Source organism: Eleginops maclovinus, chromosome 1, assembly GCF_036324505.1.
Source record: "Eleginops maclovinus isolate JMC-PN-2008 ecotype Puerto Natales chromosome 1, JC_Emac_rtc_rv5, whole genome shotgun sequence".
Lineage (NCBI taxonomy): Eukaryota > Metazoa > Chordata > Actinopteri > Perciformes > Eleginopidae > Eleginops > Eleginops maclovinus.
In genome coordinates this window covers 10,072,623-10,087,499 of record NC_086349.1, presented here as the reverse complement: position 1 = coordinate 10,087,499, position 14,877 = coordinate 10,072,623, and the positions used below count along the sequence as shown (strand labels likewise).

At 39.2% G+C, this 14,877-nt stretch overlaps 1 protein-coding gene across 1 annotated transcript in view; it reads right to left on the bottom strand.

Annotated features, from left to right (window-relative positions):
• The window catches only part of celsr3 (cadherin, EGF LAG seven-pass G-type receptor 3), a 98,513-nt gene that overhangs the window by 67,104 nt on the left and 16,532 nt on the right, over positions 1-14,877 (bottom strand). Inside the window, 2 exon segments of the mRNA XM_063895085.1 lie at positions 4,976-5,264; positions 7,637-7,980. Of these exon segments, the coding sequence (XP_063751155.1) occupies positions 4,976-5,264; positions 7,637-7,980 (633 nt within the window).

Here is a 14,877-nt window from a genome sequence, read left to right as displayed (position 1 = left end):
TCCCAGCCAGCTCAATGTTTGCCCCCTCTCCTTCTCAGTTGCTCATTTCTGTCTTTCTTTTCTGTCTCAAAATCTCCACACCTTTTTTTAAATGCTAAAAGGTCTGATTCTTCTTCACGCGCCTCACGTAATCTAAGCCACCTCAAGCTGATTTGCTCTGTGTGATCTGTTTACCTCCCTATCAGCTGGATTACATTTCTCAGTGTAACATGCATATCTTCTTATCACACCCATAACTAATCTCACCTCTGCCTACCGCAGTTCTTCTCTGTCTCTTCCTCTTTTCCTGTTCCTCATCTTCCCTCGGTGTATTCTACAGATCGCTTCACACAACCAGACAATTTCATTTCTACCACGGTCCTCTCTCCTCCCCCCGCTCCCCACTTTATCTTCTCACACACTAATTTAGTCTGCGTCCATGCTTCTTTCTCTCTGTCTTCCATCTATGGCTCTCCGAGGCGTATCCCACGTATTTTAATCTGCATAATGTGCCTCTCTTCTTATAACTTCTTAGTCTATTTTGTTTCAGTATCTGAAAGTGATCAGATATAACCTCTTTCTGTCTAATGCTATCTCCGTCTTTAAGGTTTACTGTTTACAGTAGTGAAACTTCTCGTTTCACTACTGAGGTGTTATTCTTGTTTTCAGGGTTAATGATTGTTGCACATAAGTACTGCAAGGTTTGCATGTTTCTGAGAGAAGTTAGCGCTCGGGGTTGGAAATATTTAAATTCTCTTATAAATAAAAGAGAGCAGATTGCGGAGCTTCAGGAGCTTGAGGAGCAGAAGTAAATTTCCCATACTAAATATAAATGTTTACGTTTGTCACTAAAAATATACTTGATTCACAGAGTAGTAATGAGAACAGCTGCCTCAACCAGCCTTCACACTCAATTACATTGTGGGGCATGCAGTTGGATTTCACAGGACACTCACTCAATGGTCTTTCGGTTTGTAAAAAGCATATCTTGTTTCTGGTTGAAATAGCACAACAGCTGGGTTACTTGTTCTAACTTGATTCTTCTTCAGGTGGCAGATGTCCCCATCCAAATCCAAAAGGGTTAATGACATATGTTCATAATTTCTAAAAGACAGCAGCACAGCAGTACTTTTTTATTGCAATTTTGTAATTTGTTTTCAGTATCAATACCATGGTTTTAAAATTATGGAACACTTTAATAATAGGACGAAACTTAGACTTTATCACAAAAGCTATTTTTTTCAAATGCTTCCAATTTTGACTGGAATATAATTTTGATTTCTTACCTTATCTTTTCTGTTTCCTGTTTGGCTGTTTAGTGTGCTACAAATTGTGTGAAAATAAAAGTTGGAGGACCACACAATTGACTACTTAGAGCATATGGCACAGGCTGTAGCTGGGTTAATGTAGCAAAGCCTTCAATGGTCATATTTTAAAAGCAGACAGAGATTTTGTCAAAGCATAATGCAGCACAGGTGGAAATCATAAAAACTAACGACTAACTCTTACATTTAGCTGCATCGATTCTAAGGTTGTAGTATAAAACACACTTGAACAGAACAGAGCCCTCTTTAATTTGATTAGTAACACCTGTGTCAAAATGTCAGCTGTGAACGAGGCCGTTCGAAGATTCACTGAATATTCATCGAGTTGAATACTTTTAAGTGCTTTTTATAATTGAATACAGCAACATTTGAACGTTAACCCCCAGATTGCCACACAACATGGTAAAGATACAGAAAATCTCAGTTTCATTTAAACCCCGGGCTTATACTTGTCATTCAGTACGGAGCTGAACGATCCATGACCCTGCTGATGCAATGCCTCAAACTATGTCTTAGCACTACTTCTCTGGCACCGTTAAAAAGCAGTGCTTACCTTTTTTCTCAGCGAGAATGACTATTTCACAGGTACGAAGCGGTTGTAACCCTCAATCAGAGTGTCAAACCTGCTTTATCCCAGAGTTAAATGGGAGGTTTAGGGAAGGGTTAGCCTGAGGTTACAGGTAGTGTGAAATCCTAGCGTGTCTTTGTGGAAGAGGCTGCCTTAAAGAGTACAAGATAGATGGATCATTTTTTATTCTTATTTTGTTACACTGTTTTGTATGTTACTCAAGTGGTTGATTTGGCACTGGAAAGTTCCGCTAAAAATAAGTATTAATGTCAGCAAGCAGAGCATAACTTCCCTTTATGAATTGGATATACTTCTCATTCATAACTTTTGACCCGAGCTGACCAAAAATGACACCATCTACTGTTCCAAAGCAGACCTGACACAAGTCTATTGAAATCTACCGTTCTAGTGTCAGAAATAATTCTCACTGAGTAGAAAAAAGTTTACAGTCCCAGGTCAAAACCCCAGGATAAGCTCCTGCTTGTGAGATTAATCCATAGCTACAGAGAAAAGGGATTCAGAGAAACAAAGAGCATATGGATAACGGATAAAGGCAGGTTGGATGGAAACGGATGAGGTAGAAAGCAAACTTGGTTGTGAGTTGTCTGGAGATTTCTGAGTGTTGCAGAATCAATCGGTCCCTGTTTATTTTTCCTCCTCCTCTTTCTCTTCCTCCCACTAGCCCTGGGCGTTGACGAGACACTGCAACACCCGACGCCCACGCAGGAAGAGCACAACGCCGACTCCTCAGAACCCGACTGATTTCCCTGAACCCTCATCCTCCATCCTTCTCTCTCATTGCTCCCAGATGTTTCCTGCCCCATTTTCCCCCTACAGCCCTCCTTCCATGGTATTCTCTGTGATTTCAGCCGTCTCCCTCGTCTCTCATATCGCTCTTATATCCGCCCGTCCGTCCTTTCCTTCATCTCCCATGCTCCATTGTTGGCTCTCCCTCCTTCCCCTGTCCCACCTTTACGAAGTTCTTTTTTCTCTGCCCCTCCTAGTTTGAGTTATTCTGTCTTCTTGTTTTGTCTCATATTATCAGCGATCTACTTTCCTTATATTCAGACCTTTTTGTCTTTTCTTTTGTGGTTCGTTACAAGGTTCATTGCATGTAACACTTTGTGAAATAGGTCAATTAAAATCTTTGTTGTTTTCTTTGACTGTATTACATTTATTCTGATGTATGCCCGAATCAGCAGTTATTGTCTTTTGCATCGTCGCGTTAAAATGAAGATAGAAATACATTAGACACGTTAAGTGTAAAAATCTGTTACGAGTCATTTTTTGTCATACAAGGATTGGTTGTTTGTACAGTAGATGTGGGTTGTAGTGACACTCAATTTAACAGATTTGGTTCTAAATTTGGTTCGCTATTGGAATCTCAATGGAGCAAAAATTCTAAATCCACCATGAGCAGAAGTGTCTTTTGACTTTGAATCAATGACTAAAAGATTAAAACACATTTCTGTCTTGAATAACAACTTTTTGATAATACTGCCAAAATCCCAAAGTTATTTCTTCTTAGCTTTCACTCTCTTTCTATCAACATTTCATCTTTATCTTAATTTGTCAACATTTCCTGACTGCTTCCATCTCCTTTTCCCTTTCTTTCCATCATTCCCTATTCAGTCTTTCTCTCTCCTTTTAACTGGCTTTCTACCTCCATTTCTATTTTGCTCAATTCCACTATCTCTTAATCACTTTCCTCCTGTCTCTCGGTCTGTATCAGTGGGAGTTCAGAAAAGAGTCGGTCTCGCTCATGAAAGAAAAGTGTTGCTTCACTCCCCCAGCTCTCTTTTGATCCAAAATAAAAGGAAATGTGAAACATCCCCCAGACACTCACACTGACATTTATAGCATCTATCCTCTCCTACAACCTATTCAATGGCTCCAAGTTTGTAGCAATGCAGGAGAGTGAAGGGGCTGGACAAAACCAGGGGGGTATAGAGGGAGTGAAAGAGTGAGGAAATTAGTCTGGAGTATTGGGAAAAGTCAGAAATAATTAAATCTATGAGAGAGTGAGAGAGGGAACAAATTACTTTGATGACAGTAAAACCAAGTGAGGGATTTATGGTGGCAGCAGTGGAGGTAGTTTGTGTGTCTATGTGTGTATGTACCCGTGTGCAAGTGTTTTAAAGACCAAGTAACAGGTAGAGAGCCGTGGAAGAGGAAGCTCTCCCAGGAGGCAGTGTGTGTGCTTTCATGTTGCTCAGCTCAACATGACAACAGAATAAAAACAACGCGGATCAAAAAGGAAGCCAATATGGGACATGTACAAAGAGACACAGTCAGTCAGTTACAGTTTACCAGGCTGGAGTTCAAGACTACATCAAGACACAACAAACACACACCTACACACACTACTATAATATCTAACGAATCAGTAAAGAAGAGGTAAAAACTAATTAATATTTGCGATGCCTAATTTTGCGCTTTTGATTCAAATTGGAAAAGCCATGTTGCTCAGCTTGGTTTTTCTGTGTCATGAGCCAGCATTATAACCTGAATAGTATGTACTATGTGTCTAAAATAATCCCACTAAATAATAAATGACCTGTTAATTTGCAAGCACTTGAATGCTTATTGGATTCCTAACTACTGTTTAATTAAAGCACTGGAAAGGTCCGTCAGTTAAACCAATAACGTGTAGACAAGACAGCAACTTCAAGGTGGCTAACCAGACCGATCAAGATCTAGGACAGTTCCAGATTTTTCAACCATTACTATATATTTTAGGGTATTTGCGCTCATCAAATCTCTTGAGATATTTCCAGTCATTGGATGTGAAAAAAGTGTCAAAATCTGAATCAAGTTGGACTCTTTCTCTTCTTGTAGTCTCTTGTAAAAGATGGATGAATGAAGTTGCTTAAAACATACCTAAATATACATACTGGTTATTAATAATCAGTATGTGTATACCAGCTTCACTACACCTACATTTCTCCTACTAATGTATCTTCTTCATATGGGTGCAGGCACACACATTCAATTTAATCCTTTATACCCAGAAAGAATCATGGCGAGATGATGCATCATTTCACCTTTGCCAAAGCAGCATAAAATACGTGCACACTCTCTAACTACAGGAGACAAAACTCACCGGTGTAATCTTCACGGCAGATGCAGGTGTACCCTCCTTCTCTGCGGGCGCACACCCCTCCATTCAGGCAGGGGTTAGAGTAGCACAGGTTGATCTCCGTCTCGCAGTAATCACCCGTGAAGCCAACCGGGCAGCGACAGCGTAGGCCGGCGATGGGGTGGATTGGCCGGAACAAGATGGAGGGCGAGGAGATGAAGGGGGCCGAGCTGTTGAAGCGCAGCACTGAGATGCACTTCATGTAGTTCTGGCACGGCTCACGCAGACACACATTGTCGTCGAATGGGAGAACCTGGAATAACAAGAGGCGTTGTGAAGATTGTTATTGCTGCCTTAACAAGTCAAAGTAGTAGTAGTATACTGTTGTCCATGTCCCAGACTGTGTCCCAATTCCTAGTTTGGGAGTAGCATACTTTCTAATCCTATTATTTCTGCCAAGATATTTCTACAGCACACATTTTGACCTAAATTAAGTAAAAGCACAGTGCAACTATTAACATTAATCATTTTCAATTTCTATTTTTTTCAGTAAGCCATACAAACAGTGGTGTAAGAAGTATTCACATATTTAAGCAAAAGTAGTAGGTACCAATACAATGTATTGTAAATGTAAAATTACGCATATTAGCAACAACTTTTAAATAAATAATAAAAATGAAAGTATAAGTATAAAGTATATCGTGAAATAGAAATGTAAATTAGCCTCAATTGAAAATACAGAAGAGATGTGCAGTACCTTTAAATTGAAGTGAAATGTAATACTTGAAAAATACAACAAATAAAGCACGTACTTAGTTGGCAGGGGAAAATCATAGCCAATTCCATGGCCTAGAAATTGGAGCACCTGGTTTGCTTGCAGCCTTGATTAGAGTTATTGATTACACCTGTGATTTTCATGCTTTGACATTTGAAAATGTCTGCCATGAAAAAAAAAAATCCATAATGTCGAGCACCGTTACAGCTGTGGTGAAGAATAAAGGTCTGAAGCTATGTGTGTGAATTAGGCTTGACACGAGATGTGCATCTAAATGCAAGTTTCACCATTTTTCAGATAAAATACACAATTGAGTTCACATAAAACAACGTCAACATAGCCCATGAGGCTACTACACACAGAAGCACCAACAAAAGGAGAATGCTAACCAATCAATTAGCCTAGTTGGCTTTTTGCTAAATTCTGGAGCTGACTCAAAATGTGTAACCTATTTAGGTAACAAAGGTGATAGAAATGTTTCACAATTCTAGAGAGACATGACATAATGTTAGCATGCTAGCGCTTTAACTTAAGCCCTTTAGTTATACTAGCTACCTGTTATGCTAGTTCTAAAACATACCAGCAGGCATGCTGACAAACAGGAAGTCCAGTCCATACTCATCCATAATATCCCTCAGTTATTTTTTCTCATGTTATTAATATTGCTCTTAATATTCTTACTGTCAAGCCGCCATAGTTCAGATGAAAGAAGCTCGATTAATATAAATATGAATACGCTTATCTTACTGTCTCACAGCCTGAGAGCACCCTATGGCTTTAATTGCCCTGGTTCAGGCCTCTCAGGCTACAGAGCCTATGTGTGGAGGCAAACCGAATAAAGTAGAAATAACAGAATATTTGTTAAGAACACACTGCCATTCTGAATAATTAATTCAGTCTACTTGTCTTTAAACGTATTTCTTGTCCACAGAAAATTCACCATAAATGTCTCCTTGCATACTCTATGTCTAGATTACACTAGAAGTTTCGTACAATTGCAGCCTATGTTTACAGCATAACACACTGTTATTTATGAATATTTGTCTTCATTTATTAGGTTTTTTTATTGCCTTTATGTACATTTGTCATCATTTTGCTTGTAAATACATTTACTTCTCAGAAGAACTGTTTCTGCTTGGTTTTGAGGTCACTGGATCAGGTATATTCACAAGATTGTGCCTACTTAAGACAGTAAGAGGAAAACCCTCAGATTGTATGTTCTGATGTGTGTTTGTGTGACTATCTTATTGAGAAAAGTTTGAATACATTCAGCCTTTAAATATATATCTCCAGACATGGCTGAGCTCTCTCTCGACCCTTCATAAATCTTTTCTCCTTTGGGTGTCACTTGTTCTTTTCTATCGAAACATCTCTTCCCCTCATGCATGCATAGAGATGCGTTGAGAGTGTGTGAGCGTGTACTGTACTGCATGTAACCGATGTGCCTGCTGTGTCCAGGTGTGTGTGATCTCATGCATGAGAACATTTAGTGGTCATATCAGCGCACTGCTGGTTAAAGCCATATGGATGCGCTGGCATGGCATCTGTATTCTATTATTACCAGTTCACATGCAATGTGCTCATGTGACTGTCTTGAGATGCATGTGCACGATGTGTTCTACCACTTTTAATTAATTGTATGCCTCTTATAGATTAAGCACTTAAAATGTGCAGTTACAATGCTTTACAACACATGAATGTTTAACAATCATTGCTAGATTTGATTAATGTATTGTGTGTTTGTCTTTATCCTGAGTGACTATGGCAAATCTGTGTTGTGATGTATGTATATCATTTAAATGTAAAAGGCTGTGTTTCATGTTGTTAAAAAGTTAAATAAATATATTGTAGGATAAAAAAAGGATTAATTCTTCAATTTGAATCTCTATTATTGATGTAAACTAACTAACCTCCATCTGCGTCAGTGACGTCAGCCTCGGCCTATTCAGATACAGCTGCTCCTCCAGAGTCTCAGAGGGGAAGAAGATCCCGCCGGGCAACGCAGCAGAGAAGCTGACATTCAGGATCCCTCCCGGCGCCGCGTCCAGGTCGGGCTGGATGTTGAAGATAAAAACATCCTCGACGGGCACAGAGAGCACCGCTGACACGCCCTCCAGGAAGTTACCAAGCAGTGGTGACAGGAAGTGCTCCTGGGACATGTTCTGCAGGCGGACGGTGACACTGCTGCCCAGCATGTCCTCTGTGATGATGAGGACCCGAAGAACGCACTGGGCTGAAATGCTGTAGACTCCATCTAAAGAGTTTTTAAAAAAAGACAATGGAGGAAAACAGTGAATAAATGTGCTTCTGACGATGGACATAAGGGTTATTAGGTGAAGAAAGATAAAGTGATAGAGAAAGATGAAGTTAGAGAGGGTTTGGAGACCGCAGAGATGGTATAAAATTGGGCAGGGCAATTATGCGAGATAAGTAACTGTAAGACTCCATCTAGCAAAGTCCTACATGCACATTGACATCTAAACACAAACAAATATTGTGAAAATAAAACAGACAAATAGATCCAGGATCGTGTGTATAACTGCTTTGTGAACAAAACTTTTCACAGTAAATGTTGTAGTAAATATTCTCACACTGGAGGCTATTTAAGTGGCAACACAGCTGAAGTAGGCCACCTCCAGAGAACAGAAACAGACACACACACACACACACACACACACACACACACACACACACACACACACACACACACACACACACACACACACACACACACACACACACAGACACACACACACACACACACACACACACACAATCTAGTTTTCAATCAAACTTGTAGTAATTGTAGTCAAAGGAAATGTACTATAATTCAGTGAGATATTTTATTAAGTGAAAGAGGGAGTGAAGCTTACAGCTGATTGAAATTGCCGCTAAGCTGATGTTTAAATAATGTGATGGGGAAATAAATTTGCTCTGGGTTATTAACACATATTATGTAAGCTTGTATCTGCTGTGAGTGAACCGCAACTGTGCTAGCTGCCAGGCCATAATATGAGTTGTGTAGTCATGCATATATGTAGTTATGTAATGGTTAGGATTGGAATTTCACATGGCAAACAGAAATTTGGCACTTTATAGTTTTAATTTTTATTTAAACACTGACTATTAACGTTTAAGACCCTCTTATTTCCTAAGATTACCTAAATTGAGTTGTCACCTTTAACTTAAGATGATCATTGTGACCTACATCAGAAAACAAATGGTTTTTTGATGCTCACATCCACTTACTGTATAAAGGGACTTGATTAAACATTATCCAGACCACAATATCTGTCATGAAGCCAGGAAGTATTTTCTTTCAGTTATCATCTCCACACAGTCAATTACCCGTAAGACTTTTTTAAATGGTTGTTGAATAAGACATGTACAGTGTGGTATAAGACATCATAGCCCTTTCCTGAAATCCACCTCCTCACCATTGTTTGCAAGATAATACAATTCTATAATCATATTTTCCAGTGGGAGAGACAAAACTGATCCTCTGAAATCTACATTTGTTTGTGAGCCAGGAAGTCTGTTTTATGCCTCTTGCATGTGATTGAGCAAAGCACACAAAGAGAGAGAGAGGGGAGTGCCGTCCTCACGTAGAAAACATAATCTCCCCCTTCTCCTTACACTCAGCTTTGGTTACAAACTCTACACAGCGCTCCTTTCTCTCTGAAACCTGTGACTTGTACAAAATGAGCTCATACGAATCACAGCGGGTTACAACCCTCACAAACAGAACAATATCTGTAACAACAACAGGCACAAAGCATGTTTCATCTACAATGGATACAAACACAATCCGGTGCTAGGCTGTATTTTATGGCTGTAAAGCAATTTGCTGCGACAACCTGGCTAATAAGCTATAAAAGAAACAAATGCACATGACCACAACGCCATGACAGGGCAATTTTCTGCAGCGGTATAAAGGTGAAACAGGGTGAACAGGTTGAGAAGACTGGGAGAATAAAAGAGCAAGAAAACAGAACATGAGGGGACTTAATGTAAAAAGGGCATGGCAAGTGTAAAGTAAGGATTAATCAGAGAAGTAAAGGAATTAGAAATAAAAGAGCATGTCTGCTAGTGATGGAGGCCGAGGGGTGAAAGAGACAGACAGAGGCAATGGCGGGTGAAGGAGATTTAATAAAAAATAGAAAAAGTGAGATGATGAAGTGCAAGAGAAGGGAAATGAGAAAGTAAAATGAGGGCCTTAAACCAGGATTGAATGATAAAGAGGGAGCAGTATAATTAACCAAAAATCTATAATAATGCACTATTTATGTATTTCTGTAAATAATCAATTATTGATACTCACTTTTTTCATTTGATAATACTGTAGTAAAATGTAATGGAAGAGGTTACTGTATTGATTAAATGGTAAATTATGTATTACAATTAGACGAGTTTGACCAAAGTGACTTATTAATTAATTAATCAGTTTGTTCACTAATTAGCAATTTGTTACTCATTTGCTGTTGACATTAAAGGACAAACAGACAGAAAGGAAGGAAGACAGGAAGTGAAAAAAATGCATAAAAGGAAAGAGAGACAAAGTAAGTCATTTTCATTTATTGTTAAATGCTAGATAAGATTAAAGAAAAAATGTGGACAGATATAAAGTCAATGAAATGAAAAGAGAAAGACTGAATACATAGAAAAAGATGGAAAGAGATGTGGAGGAAAAAGGAAGAGAGAGGGGAGGTGGGATGGGGGTTGGGAGGGTGGCAGCTGGTTTGATTACCGGATTATGAGGAGCCTCACTCCCCACTGACCTCTAACACACACGTGCACACACACATGCACATACACACACACTAAAATCCAGAGCCCTTCATAATAAATGACAGAGGAAGGAGAGGCAATATGAAGGAACAGAGGAGGAAAACTCCCACAGAAAATCATCAGGGAACATTTTAATGGAATCATTTGATGAATTAGAAAGATGAACAGAAATGGATAGATAGATTAGAGTGAGCATAATGCAGCGTGTCCTACTTTAAAATATGTTTCAGTATAGGGTGAAGTAATTAAATGTCACAGCATCTTCTGGGGTTAAAAGCCAGCTGTTTTATCAGCTCTCTGGATCACGATGCAAAGACGCAGTGGAAATTGAAGCTGATATCCCATTGTCATTGAAATGAGACAGGAATCAATGAAAGACCTGCGATGATCTGCTGGAGTAGGACCCAATCCCCACACACACACACACACACACACACACACACACACACACACACACACACACACACACACACACACACACACACACACACACACAGCACATATTCCTTCTTTTTCTGTACACAGAGATACAGCTGTCATTTACACAAAGCAGATACAAAGCTAGAGCCAGAAGTGGATTAGCTTAGTTTAGCCTTAACACTGGAAACAGGGGAAAGCAGCTAGTCTGACAGGGAGCAACATGCAAATAAATCAGCATTTTTTATATTTCAATGCTAAGCTAGCTGTCTTTTGGTTGCAGTTTCATACAAATGCTTCATACTTGTTGCGTTCTATGGCTGTTTAATTTTATATATGTTAATGATATTGGCAAAAGGATAGACTCAATTTGTACCCTGAGATGTTTTATTTCACTACGATGAAAAAACACTGTTTCTGTTCTTCTCTTCTCTGCCTCCAAACAATCCATCTGCAACAAGGTTGTTTATTCCCTTGTTGTCATGCTGTTTTGTGTGCAATTGCCATGTTGGCCTCCTGCAGACTGTGTGCTTAACTGTTTTCTGATAAGGAAAAAAAAACACTACAATTTCCAATGCCAGAGACACAGAAAAAAAATCCCTTTGAGTTTCAGGCTCCAAAGAACCCCCTTGAGTTGCCCACGGGGGACAACAGTGAGAGGAATATATGACAATGCTACAAAACATGTAACAGGCTAAAATACAAAAATGAGACTATTAACAGTGCCTGTTTGCCCTGACAGTTTTTAACTTCATTTTATCAGCCTTAAGAGGTATTCTTGCCCCAAGCAGCCATTAAATTCTGACAGTAAATCTGGTGAAGAAGCACAAGCACAAACACACACACACACACACACACACACACACACACACACACACACACACACACACACACACACACACACACACACACACATCAACATGCGTAGTAAAATATCTTCATTTGGCTTTCCTTCACGTCTACACTCCAGCTAATTTGGACAACCTTCATCAGCACATGGCTCTTAAATCATCCTTCCACATGTAAAACCAATGGAAGAAACAACCGCTAAAGCTAAATGGCACTTTCAGCAATTACAATCACCAAACGCTCTCGACTTCCTGCCCCCAGGTCATTAAGTTACCCACCTCCTTTTCTGTATTCGGCTTTACATTTACACGGGAACATGCCCTTATAAGCTAATTAAAGTTCTGCTGGAAACACAAAAAGCCATAACCAATTAGTCTGCAGAAACATAAAAGCCATTTCCCAATTTTCTGCAAGATAGGTTTCTCCCTTTTTTGCTACAAGTTAGACAACTGAGGATTGTCGCTACAGAATGGGAATCCCTCAAAAATCTGGTACCACAAAAAGCCTAATTATAATGTTTCCTGCTGGTTTATATATTATATTATATAAGTACATGTTTTTACAAAAGCACAATAGGGAAAAGGTTATAACAAGGAAGCAAGTATTTTAAACTTTATGCAGGGGATTTCTTACTTTGTCTCAAGTTTGACTTTAATATTCAACTTCAATGTACTTATTATTATTATTATTATTATTATTAGACACATGAGGAATATCATTGTGTGATGAGACCTTTACTGTAGTTTTTGTATCAGATTCTAGTCAGTTACTAAAAACCCTCCATCTGAGTCTTCCACTCAAAGAAAACATATTCAGCTAAACAAATACACATCATGGCTCTCTTGAACAAACAGGGCCAATAAACAGCAGACAATAATGGTCACACGCATCTACAATTATTAAAAGTGTCTCAAATTATTAATTAATTGAAGAAATGATTATGTGGCGACAGAATAAATGAAAACCCTTAATCGGAAACCTCATAGCTAATTTGAATTTTGATATTAAAATATTACATTACACATAACATTTTAGAAAAAAGGTTAAACTCTGTATGAAGGCCAACACTGAAGCTCAGTAAAGAGAGAATATCCAGTGTACAAAGGCAGAAGTCACCATCTATCCTATAAATTCCTACCAAGGCTTATGGGATTCTCAGGTGTCAATCATTTTTGACAGACAAGATATTACATCTGTAGAAGGGCTGGTGTATCATTTTGTAAAGAAAGCCTTTATATCCAGAGCTAGATCCAAAGACATCAGGTCTATCTCAGTGGAATATAAACCAGGGAGCGATTGTGAATCCGGTTGAAAGGTGAGTGAGGGTGATATTGTCCATAACTTCTCAACAAACCAGGAAGTCATAACTAATGCATTGCCCTTTCTTCGTGGCACTCTGCTTTAGCGTGCATGAAAACAATAAAACATTAATGACCTCCAAATTCAAAACTCTCACAAATGAAAGGTTATTTTTGCGTCTTTATCATCACGGGAAAACAAAGCTTTTCGTAAATAACAACACTGCAAGCTTTCACGGCTCCTGTGGGCTTCGAGCCAATGTTCCCCCTCCGTGTGTCCGCACTTCAAAGAGGGAGGAGTGCTGATGTGCATAAAGCCTCTAAGAATAAACACTGTTCTGGAAACCATCAGCATGGTCCCACGGATGCGTGAACACGAATACGCGGAGAGAGAGCGAGACTGGCCTCCGATCAGTGCTCCGGCTCTAAGATGCTTTGTGGGTACGCGGTCCCTTGCGTTTCAAAGAGTTGAATGAGTTCAGTGCTATCTCTCTGTGCCAGGTAGCCTGACTAATAGCACTCTCAAAGCTTCTTGAATGTCAGAGCTAGCTTCCTGGAAATCCAGACGGAAATAGTCTGCAAAGTAGCATACAATAGGGGCCCACAGCTGGAGCTGTGAACCGCCCCAGAAATATTTTAATAAGCTTCAATACAGAGCAGGAGAAGGGGTCACGAGGCATGGACCTGGCATTTCACTGTGACGAAAAAAGTGACAGAGCAAAGCAGGCAAAGGTTTGGAGATACTGCAGATGCAGTTTGAGAAGATGTGAGAAAAAGCTCTATTGCAGCCAAACAAGCCTCACTATTTTGTCTGAAAAACTCACATAACTTACAGATGCCTTGAAGTTAAAGAAAAACTGTTACACTTAGGATGTATTGTCTATCAGTGTCCCAATTCGCAGGTTTTCAAAACTACACAATTAGGTGATAAAACCTTAAAAGAAATGCTAGATTTTTAAATATGCTTTTGATGTGACCCATTGCACAGTCAAGGTAACACACTTCAGATGTTAGTAAGACAGATTGATCAAGGTAAAAAAAAACGGTACATTTTCAAAAATACCAACCCGTCTTTATGTGGAATTTCACCTTAGATGCAGTTTGATCGACATTGGAGTGCTTATTGTATAATATTCTAAACTTCTAAAATGGTAAATTTCATTCCTTGTTTTCTCACAGTATTAGTGTGTAGCTTCGACATGCATTAGCCTAGTGAGAAGAAAACATTGACTATTCATTGAGTAAGATTTGCATTATTTATCCCATGTCCATATCTTACCAATAGGCATTCATGTCACTTCGAAAGGTGTTATGAATGGGTTGTGTTATCTCAAAAACATATTTTTTAAATTTCTTATTCTCTGTGGATCCAGCTCATTCCGTAATGCTGTCGAGGTTAGAGGTTTGATTTGAAATGTTTCAGGCATCCACGCATGGCATTGACACTGTGTTTATAAGTCTGATATAAACCGTATGCACTCTTGTTGCTAAAAGGACTTGGGATTAAATGGGGGAAAAAGGCCCAAAAGGGGAGATATATTACAACTAGCATGCCAAATCCCAAAACAGTAAAATTGGATTTAGACTGGACAAAAGCTGTATGCTGCTACTCTGAAACAAACTGAACACCGTCATGGTGCCTTCAGCCCATTAGCTCTCAGCCCGTGGACCCACAATCACATGGTTTCAAATCCCATTTCACACTGTGTTGTCTCATCCCTTTGTTTGGTCTTTTTTCCTGCCTCTCCTCTAGGTTCAGAAACCTCCTAATGAAATACATGAGCAGGTCGAGTTTTCAA